General features: G+C 49.3%; 1 protein-coding gene across 2 annotated transcripts in view; it reads left to right on the forward strand.

Moving 5' to 3' along the window:
- Positions 1 to 13429, forward strand: part of GCN1 (GCN1 activator of EIF2AK4) — a 56944-nt gene that overhangs the window by 10384 nt on the left and 33131 nt on the right. For both annotated transcript variants that reach the window (XM_045791581.2, XM_087857284.1), the window contains exons 6-20: positions 3176 to 3274; positions 3365 to 3499; positions 4607 to 4675; positions 4801 to 4909; positions 5391 to 5465; positions 5718 to 5846; positions 6367 to 6417; positions 6758 to 6856; positions 7068 to 7241; positions 8747 to 8899; positions 10123 to 10215; positions 11516 to 11591; positions 11744 to 11903; positions 12703 to 12892; positions 12999 to 13123. In XM_045791581.2, coding sequence (XP_045647537.2) covers positions 3176 to 3274; positions 3365 to 3499; positions 4607 to 4675; positions 4801 to 4909; positions 5391 to 5465; positions 5718 to 5846; positions 6367 to 6417; positions 6758 to 6856; positions 7068 to 7241; positions 8747 to 8899; positions 10123 to 10215; positions 11516 to 11591; positions 11744 to 11903; positions 12703 to 12892; positions 12999 to 13123 — 1737 coding nt within the window. The remainder of the gene's footprint in view (positions 1 to 3175; positions 3275 to 3364; positions 3500 to 4606; positions 4676 to 4800; positions 4910 to 5390; positions 5466 to 5717; positions 5847 to 6366; positions 6418 to 6757; positions 6857 to 7067; positions 7242 to 8746; positions 8900 to 10122; positions 10216 to 11515; positions 11592 to 11743; positions 11904 to 12702; positions 12893 to 12998; positions 13124 to 13429) is intronic.

Genomic DNA, 13429 nt, shown 5'->3' on the forward strand with positions numbered 1-13429 from the left:
AGGTGTGTGACTTTGGTGGATGGGCATGGGTGGAACCTAATAACATCCATCTGTTTATCACATACGTTTGAGCTTCTCTGTCAGGCATGGTGCTAGGCTCTGGGAGTCACTGGTGAGCAAGAGAAAGGCAGTTCCTGCCTTCATGGCATATGTGGAAGACTTGGCAGGCCAGAGCGGGGAAGACAGCAAGAGAGCAAGTAAATCAGAAAATGCAGTACTGTAAATCGTTTTGTTTTTTTCCGGCTAATCATTCCTTTCCCTATGTTTGGATTTCAGTGTTGAACTGGCTAATGAAACGGAATTCTTGCCATGTGTGGTTTTTTTTTTTTTTTTTAAGATTTTCTTTTTTATTTATTTGACAGAGAGAGAGGCAGCGAGAGAGGGAACACAAGCACGGGGAGTGGGAGAGGAAGAAGCAGGCTTCCCACTGAGCAGGGAGCCCGATGCAGGGCTCAATCCCAGAATGCTGGGATCGTGACCTGAGCCGAAGGCAGACGCTTAACGACTGAGCCACCCAGGCATCCCTCTTGCCATGTGTTTAAACCTTTATTTCTCTCCTCCAGTTCTGTACCTGCTTCTTCCATATTCCCTGCCTTGCCTTGCAACATTCTGCTAACCAGAGATAGCCCAATAGGCCAGATTGGGAGGTTCTTTTGAATATCTAGATATGCGTAGTGGAGGGCAAGAGGAATGATCTTATGGTTCATTGAAAAGGAGCCTGAGATATGGCTCTGATTCTCGGCCATGATATTTGGCCGTGTACGTAACTTCTGAGCCTGTTGCCCGTTTCTACGAAATAGGAAAAAGTGCCACCTACCCAATCCACCTCCACAAGTTGTTGTGAAGAGGGGCTCAAGACGAGGTGTGAGAGGGCTATGGAAAATCCAGAAGGCTGTGCAGCTAAATGAGGAGTGGCACTAGAAAACTAGCTCCTCTCCCGAAGCAGCCCGCTAGTAAGATACAGTGATGGCCCTGTCCCTGGGAGCTTCCCCAGCACGCTGCTGGGGATGACCATGGTGTGGCCATGGGTGATTAACTGAAGGATGAGGACACTGAAACCGGGTAGGTCATGGATAGCAGAATTGGGCCCCCTTCACAGTGTGGGTTTCATGCTACCAAGGCCTCTTATAATAAGATACTTCATCATGGGTCCCTCATTGGCTTATCTCCAGTGATCTCGTATAGCCATTATCCCAGGTAAGTAAGTATGCTTGCGGGTCAGGGAGTAGCAGGGGTCATCCCTGGAATGTTGTGTTTATAGGACAGAACACATCAGGAGCGTGAGACCATGTTTGTTTCTCCTGTGTCTTGAGTCTGGGTTTTTCCTTTACTTGTTGCCAATGTCGACCGTACACGTGGGTCAGAATGTATTCTGTCGCTCAGTTTTCTGTTGAGGGCCTGTACGTGCTGGGCACTGTTCTAGGAGCTGGGGCAAAAGCTGGGAATAAGAAAAAGGACCTTGCCCTCTTGGAGCTTACACCTCTTTTTTAAGAGTTTTTTAAGAGATTTATTTATTTAAAAAAATTTATTTATTTATTTGAGAGAGTTGCACACGCGTGCACGTGCAGAGGGGCAGAGGGGCCGGGGCGGGGGGAGGACAAGTAGATTCTGCGCTGAGTGTGGAGCCCAATGTGGAGCTTGATCTCAAGACCCGGAGATCACGACCTGAGGTGAAACCAAGAGTCAGGTGCTTAACCCACTGAGCCACCCAGGCCCCTCCGGAGCTTACACTCCTGTGGTGAAGGTAGACGCCACACACGTCCGCTAGTAAGTGGGAAGATGAAGGTCACACGGCAGAAAGGCAGGTAGGAGGATGGAGAGAGTGCGGTACAGGGTGACTGTGCGAGGAGGCCTCAGAGGAGGCATCGTTTGAGCAGAGACCTGAAGGATATGAAAGAACAAACTGTGCCCAGATCAAGGGTTAGAACATTCTAGGAAGAGGGAACAGCAATATAGTTCTGAAAGTGGTTTCAACAAGCATAGAAAGCTATAACCAGTTTCCCTCCCTAGCCGTCTAGGTTCCTCTGTTACTAATTCTTTATGCGCGTAAATATATCTTCTGTATATACGACGGAATAGCGTTTTTTATATAAACACTAGTGTACCGAAAATACTTTTTATCTTTCACCTTTTTTTTTTTTTTTAAATGAAGGTTTATTTATTTTAGACATAGCGTGAGCAGAGGGAGGGGCAGAGGGGACGGGAGAGGGACAAGCAGACTTCGCATTAAGTACGGAGCCTGATGCGGGGCTCAGTCTCCACCCTGAGATCATGACCTGAGCTGCAGTCAAGAGTTGGCCGCTTAACCGACTGAGCCACCCAGGTGCCCCCCACCTTGTTTTCTTTAACCACATGTAGAATTTGTTCCAGATTAGTGCATAAAGAGTTTTTCATTCTTGATGATGGTTTACTAATCCTAGTGGGTATCCCACAGTATATATAACTAGTCCCCTGTTGATGGCCATTTATGTTGTTTATAATCTTTTACTGTAAAAAAAAAAATGCTGCAGTGGATAACTGTGTTCATCTGTCATTTTGTACACTTGCGAACGGAGCCCAGCAGACTTCTTAAGCATCCCCTTTTTCTCAGGGTGGCCATTCACACTGCTCCCCAGTGACTGTGGGTGTTTGTGGCATATAAAGTCTCAGATTTCTCAGTTGAGCACCTATGATGTGTTTCACTCCGGGTTGGACAGGGAGCTCCACGCAGGTCAGGCTCATCTGATTGGTCTTCGCTTCCATGACTAAAGTGCCTAGTGTAGTGCCTGCCATTTAGTCAGTATTCAGCAGGTATTTGTGGAATTAATGAGGGAAAAGTCAAGGCAGGTATGAAACGGGATGCTTATCCTTTTCCTGCATGGCTCTCACCTCCCTGAAATTGTATATTCGCCTGTATGTTTATTTTGTAGTATCTTTTTCTCCCTCTGAACTATAAAGTGCATGAAAGCAGGGCCCACGTCTGTCTCCTTCTCCATGTGTTTTCACTGTCTGACTCATAGGTGCTCAGCGTACATTTATTAATGAAGTGCTTGAGTGAACAGATGTATTTCTGGGACAGGGCCAAGTGTCGGGGGTGGAGGGAAGAGGATCTGGCTGGGGTTGCGTGGGCCTGATGAAGGTCTTGGGTGGGCTGTGAGGGCCACCGCAGCTCCGCTCACATTTCACGTCCTGGCAGGTGGAGGTGCAGTGCCTGCTCCTGTTGGAGGTGCTGGGTGGCTCCCACAGGCACGCCGTGGATGGAGCCGTGAAGAAGCTCAGCAAGCTGTGGAAAGAGGTGACGGGGCTGGGGTGGGTGGTGGGCATCGTTGCTTTTGTGCTACCCCCACTGCCACGTGACGTACCTGCCTCATGCTTTCCTCTTCAGAACCCCGGGCTGGTGGAACAGTACTTGTCAGCCGTTCTCAGCCTAGAACCCAACCAGAACTATGCGGGCATGCTGGGGCTGCTGGTGCAATTCTGCACGAGCCACAAGGAGATGGACGTGGTCAACCGGCACAAGGCAGGTGGACTCGCTGGAGGCGAGGACGGGGAGCTTGTTTTTCTGGGGGGGCCCCAGCTTCTGGCCTCATCTGAAGCTTGTTGGTGTTCTCATATGGGAGCCTGGCCTTGCTCCATGATAGGTGAAGTTTGAGGGGCTGGAAAGTTCTCCCTCCAGCTCTGGCTTAGGGAGAATCCTGGCAATTATTGGGGTGATAATTTGCCTGTTTATGCAGTGATTTATTCTCCCCCAACTGAACAGCTGCCGTGTGCCAAGCACTATGCCAGCTGTTCGGGTTGCAGCAGTGAGCCAGGGAGCTGTGATCCCTGCCCTTGGGGAACTGAGTCTGAGGAGTCTGCCATCAGACAGAGAGTCATCTAATTATATCTGTGATAAGAGCTACAAAGGAAAAGGGCAGGAAGCGGTGATACTCTGGAGTAGGGATCCTGGCAGAGGCCATGGGTCAGTGAGCACAGCTGTAATGAAGGAACTTAAAAGGTGAATAGGTATTAGCAAGGTCAGGGGGTGAGGAGGGGTATTTTGGGCAGAGAAAGCAGCCCACGAGAAGCCAGGCAGGGGAGACGAGTGGGGCTGGAGAGGTGTGAGAGGCAGCGCAGGCTAGCAGGCAGCCTGGGAGCCAGGCCAAGGACTTTGGACTGAATCCCAGCAGCTCTGGATAGCTGTGGAAGGTTTTAAAATGATGAGTGTCGTGATCATTGGGCCCTCCGTGTGTGACACTGAAATTTGGGCTCTGATTTGTATTTTATTTGTTTGTTTATGTATGTGTATATATATATATATATTTTTTTTTTTTTTTTAAAGATTTTATTTATTTATTCGACAGAGATAGAGACAGCCAGCGAGAGAGGGAACATAAGCAGGGGGAGTGGGAGAGGAAGAAGCAGGCTCATAGTGGAAGAGCCCGATGTGGGGCTCGATCCCACAACGCCGGGATCACGCCCTGAGCCGAAGGCAGACGCTTAACCGTTGTGCCACCCAGGCGCCCCTATGTATATATTTTATTTTTTACTGATTTGTAATTTTTAGAGGCACTCCCACCAAAGGGATCTTTTAGGTCCGCGATGAGATACTCAGAATGTTGTCCTAAACCCTCTTTGTATTCTCTAGAGTGCCCTGCTGGATTTTTATATGAAGAACGTCCTGATGAGCAAAGTAAAGCCTCAGAAGTACCTGTTGGTGAGTGAGTGCCCCTTAGCTGGGCAAGCTAAATCCAACTGAAATCCTGATTCAGAGCTGTCCTTTCTTCTTCGTCTGTTCGCACGAGGTCTGGGTGCCTGACGCCCTCTCCTTTCTCTTTGTAGGATAACTGTGCCCCTCTGCTCCGATACATGTCCCACTCGGAATTTAAGGATCTGATACTGCCCACCATACAGAAGTCCTTACTTAGGAGTCCGGAGAATGTTATTGAAAGTAGGTCACTGCCTGACAGGATGGTGGGAGGGAGGTGGGTTGCCTGGTGAGCTGCATCTCCGATACTTGGCAGCAGAAGCAGTGGGGGTGGAGTGAAGTGTGTATTCCCTGTTCACCTCATTGGGACCTTGGGAGAGAGATCACGGACCCTTTTGAGAATATGTTGGAAGTTATGGGTTCCTTAAAAGGATGCACAAAAGTATATCTGCTTTAGAATACTGCAAACAATTTTAGAGATCCAAGAACCTTCTAGAAACCATTCAGGTTAAGAACCTCTGTTCTAGACAGTTTGAACTTGGTGTGGGGTGGCACTTGAAACTGTAGGGACAAATGTAACTACTCACGTGACCATACGAAGATGAAAAGTGGTCAGGGTTCTGTGTGGCTGGACAGCAGGCCTGACAGCATTGGCTGGGGAGTAGAGCAGAAATGGACATTTATACCTGAGACAGACATGCTGCGTACTTTCTGTCCCCCTTAGCTATCTCCAGTTTGCTGGCATCGGTGACTCTCGATCTCAGCCAGTATGCCCTGGACATCGTGAAAGGACTGGCTAGTGAGTATCATGACCCCTCTCCGGCCCCTAGAATGGCACCTTGGATTTTGGTTGTATTTTTCCAATTATTTTAGGAAAAAGAGCAGGGGAAAGCTCAGTTTAGAAAGAAGCTACACTTGCATAGTTTCTTGAGATACTTTCTAAGGAGAACACCTAGCTGGGTTGGGAGAGTTGGGAACGTGGAAAAGACAGAGCTGAAAGCCCGGATGCTCAGCTCTCGGCGGCTTCTGAGCTGCGGCTGTCTGTGTCCAGGTCAGTTGAAGTCCAACAGTCCCCGCCTGATGGATGAAGCTGTGCTGGCGCTGCGGAACCTGGCCCGCCAGTGCAGCGACTCTTCAGCGACGGAAGCCGTGACCAGGCACCTGTTTGCGATCCTTGGCGGTGAGCAAGCCTTCCTGGCTGGGGGCATGGCTGAGGAGTGGGTGCCAGGACCTGCCTGGGACTCGGGGCTACAAGTCTCCTTGTGTCAAGGCCGCGTGGCCAGGAGAACGCTCGTAGTAGAATGTGAACGTGTGAAGTGAACAGAAGCACACACCAGGCTGTGTAGACGGGGTGATCTCAGTTGTTTTTTATTTAAGTGTAGACATTATTGTACGCATAGAGGGAAAAGCTAGAGGGAAACACATCAAAATGTTCATAACGTCTTTGGGTAGTGGGCATGTGGGTAATTTTTAAATGCTTTTCTTTATATTTTTTGTTTCTCAAGTTTTCTGTGAGAACATCTACTGTTCTAGTGAGAAGAAAGATCTAGTGAATGTTATTTTAAAGGCCGCTTCATGATACAAAGGCTGCTTCTGGAACCAGAACCTGTATCTTGGTGTCACACACATGACCACGTTAATCACTCCCTTGCGAAATGTGGCAGATGGGAATTTTGCCTCTTTGCTGTCTCTCTTCTCAGGCTCAGAGGGAAAACTGACTATCGTAGCCCAGAAGATCAGCGTCCTCTCAGGTACAGAATCTCTCCTGGGGTAGTGGTAAGTGGAGTAGTAGATGAGGTGTAACGTAACTGGTGGGTAAGGCAGGTCCTTCATTGATCTTGACCCCTCTGACAATCCTGGACATCCCAGCTTGGCTCCCAGGACGCTGCTGCCTGCCTGTGTGGCAGGTGGGACTTGTTTGAGTCTAGGGGGAGGCCTGGCTCCTGTAAAAGGCAGGATCATCTGAAGAGGGGATTGAGGGAAGGGCAGTGATGGCCAGAGGAGAGGCATGGCTGCTAGGGAAGTGGGCAGCGGCAAGAAGAATCTCGTGTTTGTGGTTTCGTGCTGAGCAGGAAATCCCCTGCCTTCCAGGGATCGGGAGTGTCAGTCATCACGTGGTGTCTGGGCCGTCTAGTCAAGTCCTGAATGGGACCGTGGCTGAGCTGTTCATCCCGTTCCTCCAGCAAGAAGGTAACTGGGCAGCATGGGGAGGATGCAGTCTGGACATGCTCTGACTCTGGTTTTTACCTTCAGAGCTGCATGAACCCCTTCTCAAGCAGACCTCCCCTGAAGCACTACTGCTTCCTCTCCCTTGTACTCCTGCTTGCCTTGGGGCGCTGCTGCAAGCAACTGGGCGTGGGCCTAAGATGTGAACTGACCGGACTTCTGCTTCTTGCCCTAGTTCACGAAGGCACCTTGGTGCACGCGGTCTCTGTCCTGGCACTCTGGTGTAACCGGTTCACCACGGAAGTGCCCAAGAAGCTCACCGAGTGGTTCAAGAAAGCCTTCAGCCTGAAGACCTCCACCTCTGCAGTGAGGCATGCCTATCTGCAGTGTATGTTGGCCTGCTTCCGAGGTGAGATGCCTCCCCTGCATGGGCGACCGAGTCTTCCGGGCATCCTCACCGTCCCGAGCTTTCCCTTGCAGTCTAGCTTACTTGGCATCACTTCTTTTTGAGCCTCTGGAAGCATCGGGCTTAGTCATCCACAGAGCCTAGAATCGGTGTCCAGTCTTCACAACAGACTGGCTCCTCCCCTTTATCAGACCTTCAAGTTACAAAGCTTTATTCAGAGAGGGCCTGGGACTACAACCTGTCACCGTATTATCTGAAGTCATGGGGAAGTGATTGTGAGAGGTCTGATTCAAAAAGTCCAGCTTCATAGAAACTTTATGTTCTATTTAACTAAAAACCAACCACTGCCCTTTCTGCGGTGCTGACAAACCTGTCACTTGAGCAGTGGGCATCCACCTCTTTCCTAAGCAAAGCTAGAAGAAACCTACCAATCTGCGTAGGAACTTGATCTCCAAGGTAAAAATCTTCACCTCTGAGATAGGCTTGTACTTCTTTTTTAAAAAGTTTATACTTCTGATGAACTGTGTTTAGAGAAACAGCTAGCAGATTCCAGAGCTGCTGATTCCACAGAAGGGCGTCCCTTCTCTGTAGTGCCCGTACTCCGCTGTCAGTTCGCAGTTCTGCTGCATTGATCAATCTTGATTTTAGATTGAGTGCTAGATAGCAGAGATTTGATCTAAACTAGTCTCTTCAGCTTGAGCTGTTTCTACATGATGCTCTTATTATTTTGGGTTTTTTTTGTGTGTGTGTGTGTGTTTTTTAAGATTTTATTTATTAATTTGACAGAGAGAGACAGCCAGCGAGAGAGGGAACACAAGCAGGGGGAGTAGGAGAGGAAGAAGCAGCCTCCTAGCGGAGGAGCCTGATGTGGGGCTCGATCCCAGAACGCTGGGATCACGCCCTGAGCCGAAGGCAAACGCTTAACGACTGTGCCACCCAGGCGCCCCAATGCTTTTAAAATAAACATAAAATATAAAATAAGCCTTTAAACATTTTTTGGATTCAAATCCATGACGTCTTCCAAATGAAATATGTTTAGTAGTTAAGAAAACACTGCTTTAGCTATAGTTTTAACAGATTTCCACTTAAAAAATTTTTTTTAATTAAGTGGGTTTCGTTTATAGGTTAGCATATTGGTTCTGGTTCTGGAATTTGGGTTGGGAGCTTGACTGGTATTGGGGAAGAGCCCCAAAAAGAAATTGGTAGGTTTGCAGTGGCCCTGGCCCTCCCTGAACCAGCTATGTGGCCTTGGGCGTCTTACTTAACCTTTCTTGGTCTGTTTCCTTACGGATCACATGAACAGCTGGACTGTTGGATTTGTAAGGATCCTTCTAGCTGTCACATTATGGTTGTAGAGTTTGGTTCTAGTTCCCCTACTTTGCAGCATTTGACAAGGTAACTGTAGTGTTTTAGTCAGCCAGTTCGGACCTGAGTAGATAATGCCTTTCTTGAGTCATCTTGTCACCCTTGACAGAGTGTTTTGCAAGGTGCTGGTCCTCTCTCCACAGGTGATACACTATTACAGGCCCTGGACTTGCTGCCTTTGCTCATTCAGACGGTGGAGAAGGCAGCCTCCCAAAGCACTCAGGTTCCCACAGTCACCGAAGGGGTTGCTGCAGCCTTGCTGCTCTCGAAGCTTTCTGTGGCTGACTCGCAGGCTGGTAAGGGTCTAGACTTGTTCCCCACAGTAGTAGATGAGGCCTCATTCAGAGTTCCCAGGAGAAGTATCGTGATGTTGAGGATTTCACAGGATCAGCTTGGTCACTACCACACTGGGTCAGCCACAGGGCCCCTTGTCATCTGTAGGGATGAGCCTCAGGGTCACACTGGCAGATGGGAATACAGCCAGGGGACTCTGTCACTGTCTTCCTTTGACCTGTTGTTCTAGTGCTCTGGGACGGGGGTTTGTATATAATTCCCAGACTGACTGGATTTAGTATAGTGGGGCATTTTTTTAACTGGTTGTACATTTCCAGAGTGTAACTTGAAAAGCTTCCCCTTAGCCAGTCTTCTAGCCATTAAGTTCCCTTCCCTGGACAGTATTACCTCTTCCTGTCCAGAAATAGTCAATATGTAATCGGCCCATCACACCAGGTAGCATACTGTGTAAATGGCATACTACTTACTGAATACACCTTGGAAAAGATTCCAGATTGGGACAACCAAAAGAGCTTTCTCTTTATTTTTGTGGCTACCTGGTATTCCATGCTTGCTTTAGTCCCACTCTGCCTGCAGATGGACGTGAACTTATTTCTGCGGTTGGAAATGTAGTTCAGCTCTTCTCATATATCATTGGGTGCCTTGGCAGGGAGGCAGACATGAACATGAGCGCGCTTCCACACGTTTTCAGCTTCTTTACTGTAGTGGGAGTGAGGAGAGGCAAAAATACGTCCAAAGTTGAAGACAAAATGTGGCATTAGGACAGTTTTGAAGGAGGTGTTAGTTTAGGTGTTGGCTTTCAGGAAAGGCTTCATGAAGGAGGGAGCATTTGGACTAGGGCCCTGAAGGCTAGGAAGGGTTTCACCGGCTGGAAGGGAACAGCCCAGTGTGCGTTCAGACCAGCCTCAGTCAGGGAAGGCACCATGTGTGAATGGCACCTGGAGTAGGTGGGAGTTCCAGGTGGGAAGTGCTTGCCTGCGCTCCTGTAGGCAGCAGAGAACCACTGAACGGTTCATACAGACAGTGATACCAGAAGGACTGATTAGTTCTCAGAACAGGGAGGGAGAGACAGTCTAGGAGTGACCCAGCCATGCTGGGGGAGCCCTGCTGCCTGCTGCAGAAGAGGGGCTGTCAGTGCAGCCAGTCCCAGCAGCTCCAGGCGGAGGGGACCAGCTGTGGCGGACGGAGTGAGCTATGTCGGGGAGTGACCTTTTGTTTCTTGCAGAGGCCAAACTGAGTGGTTTCTGGCAGCTGATTGTAGATGAGAAGAAGCAGATTTTCACTTCTGAGAAATTCCTGCTCATGGCTTCAGAGGATGGTGAGTTACGTAGCTGAACTTACTTGAATTTGAGGTTGGGCCTGAGTCTCTCTGGTGAGTCTTCAGAGAAGACCCTTCCCTGACTGCCTGTTGTCTGGACCAGTCAGCTCAGCAAAAACCTGGATCAGAGTGCTGGGGTCAGCAGCTGTGCCGTTGGCTGCTTGCGAATGAATGCACCCCCATGGGGCATGGAAGCCTGGGGAATGGGGGAGTGGGTAGATGTGTGGAGACAGAGCACTAATGGTTGCGGGGCTGCGATATTAGGTGTAATTATAGCTGATTGGGTAATTGGTGCTGTCTCAGAGGCTTTCGTATATTACAAGGCAGCTGAGAAGCTCTGGTGGAGTGTGGCTGGCTGCACTCCCTCACCAGGAGACACAAAACTACTGGTTTCTCTCCCGGGAGAGAAGGAACAGTTGATCTTTAAGTGTATGTTTAAAATTCTAGGTTGCCTTAGGGCTGTCTGCTGCTAATCGGTGATTTGAAAAGTCTTTTGACTCACAAATCACAACATCCTATTAATGAGCTAAAACTGTTAGTCACTTCATGATTTAAAAAAAAATTAGTTCTTGTATAGGAAATACAGTCACATAATTCAAAAATAAAAGATCCAAGAGGGCCTGTGTTGAAAATCATACCCCTGCTTTGTCTCTGGCCACCCACTGTCCCTGGCTATGGACAACCAGTTCTATTAGTTTCTGTGTATCCTTGGTATTTTATATTTATACCAGCAGATACCTTTTGTATTAGTTCTTTACCTTTTTTTACACAAACGGTAGCATGCCATTGTGCTGTGTAAACTTGGCGATCATTCTACTTCAGTATGCGTATGTCCTCATCTTTTTTTTTTAGAACTGCACAGTAATTTTTTAATTCATTAGAATAAAGCGTTTATTTTTCATTAGTCCAAGATACATGTGTGCATTGTCAGCAAAAAAGGAACTTCAGATGAGCTCTAATTTCATATTGATAAGTGATAGTCACATTTATGTTTTAGTGTTCACTTTCCAGGTCTTTCCAGTTCTTTCTAGACGTCTATTTTCTTAAAGATTTTATTTTTTTGCTTATTTGAGAGAGTGAGAGAGAGAGCATGCGCGCACAAGGGGAGGAGCAGAGGGAGAGGGAGAATCTCAAGCAGACTCCGTGCTGAGTGCAGAGCCCGACGCAGGGCTCAATCCCATGACTCTGAGATCATGATCTGAGCCAAAATCAAGAGCCAGGCGCTTAATGGACTGAGCCACCCAGGCCCCCCAAGTATGTTCTATATTTTAAAACCACTTCTGTTTGTCTTCCCTCCCAGCCCTGTGTACCGTGTTGCATCTGACAGAGAGGCTTTTCCTTGACCACCCGCACAGACTCACAGGCAACAAAGTTCAGTATGTGAAGCTTGTTTACCTTTCCCCATTGGGTCAAGGGAGGCAAACAGTGGCAGGAGCCTGAGAAACGGTGGTGCATGCTGGGTGGAAGGGCTGGCTGCGGAGAGCCCCGCGCCCGCCCTCCCCAGGGTGCTGTGTCCCTGTGCTTGCAGGCAGTACCACCGGGCTCTGGTGGCAGTGCTCCTGAGCCGCACCTGGCGTGTGCGCAGGCAGGCCCAGCACACGGTCCGGAAGCTGCTGTCCTCTCTTGGGGGCTTTAAGCTGGCATTCGGGCTCCTGGAGGAGCTGAAGGCTGTCCTCAGTTCTCACAAGGTGAGGGTGTCTGGGGTCCAGAACTGGGGCTTGCTGACTCGCTCAGTCCTCCCCGGTTGTGCCAAGGGAGTTCGGCTGGTCTCTTCCAGGGCTATTCTCACTCAGACTACTGTGTGACACCAGAATCTTCTGTCCTGCCCTTGAATTCCGATAACACTTCGTTTCGTGTAATTCTTTTTTCTTTTCAGAGATGCTTTTCTTTCTTTCCATGTATCGTGACATGTAGTTCAACCTTTTTATTCTTGAGTAATACTTTGTTTTTAAAACACTTTATAATTTTTAGAGCATTTGCTACCCATTCTCTCTTTTGCTTTTTTCACACTGCTGTTAAAAGGCAGACAGCCTAAACACCCTTATTTTATATGAGTTGTCCAGGGTTCTGGCAGCTGAAATGACTTGCCAGGGGTTTCCCAGCCAGTGGGTGGCAGAAGTGACCTCAAAGACCCAGTCCCTTCTCAGTGCTCTTTGTGCCCTGTTTCCCTCCCTCCCTAACCCCTCTTGAAGGATGCGGGCCAGTGACAGACTTGTGGTCTCTGGCTGGGTCTCCTGGCCCAGTTTCTGTGGCTGCTTTTCTCCCCATGGGCTTCTTAGGTACAAAGTCACATGTGCTTGGTTCTTCCAGGCATATCTCCCAGCCTGCGGGTCCCACCCAGGGAGCTGGGCATCAGTCTCCACTCTAGCAGGAACTCCAGAGAGCTATGTGTGTGAAAGACAACAGTGTCCCTGGCATTTTTGTCTCTTTGTGCCAGGCCGGCCCAGGGCTCCGAGCAGTGGGGGCTCATGAGTTGTTTTCTTATAGGTGCTACCCTTAGAGGCTCTGGTGATTGACACTGGGGAGGTGACTGAGGCAGGCAAAGCCTACATACCCCCAAGGGTCCTGCAGGAGGCTCTTTGTGTGATCTCCGGGGTGCAAAGACTGGAGGGTGACATCACCAACACCGAGCAGCTGGCCCAGGAGATGCTGATCATTTCGCACCACCCATCCTTAGGTCTGTGCGGGGGAGCGGGGGGCGGTTACAAGAGGGGCAGGGATGCTGTTGGGCAGGGTAAGGGTAGGCTGGGCAGAAGGCCCCAAATTGCTCCCCTTCCCTTTAGTGGCAGTGCAGTCTGGACTCTGGCCAGCGCTCCTTGCCAGGATGAAGATTGACCTGGAAGCCTTCATCACCAGGCACCTGGATCAGATCATCCCTAGGATCACCACACAGAGTCCCCTGAACCAGGTGATTAGCATGTGGACTAATTCTGGCCTCAGGTCAGAGCATCAGAGGGAGGCCTCAATGAAATAGGTGCAGGTGTGGTGAAATGGGGCCTTGGACCCCTTGGGTTGCAAGTGACAGAAAATGCAAAGTGGTTTAAGCACAAGAGGGAGCTTCCTGCTGCTTCTGACTACTGAGTCACAGGGTATGACTGGTTCGCGTGATGCTGGCTACAGGGACTTCGGTGTTATCCTCAGGACACTGGAGGTGGCATCTCTCCTGCTCTCCACCTCTTCTCTCCTTCCGAGTCTCATCTCTGCTCTTCATGAG

Source organism: Ursus americanus, chromosome 30 (genome assembly GCF_024610735.1).
Source record: "Ursus americanus isolate L20-20 chromosome 30, mUrsAme1.1.p, whole genome shotgun sequence".
Taxonomy (NCBI): domain Eukaryota; kingdom Metazoa; phylum Chordata; class Mammalia; order Carnivora; family Ursidae; genus Ursus; species Ursus americanus.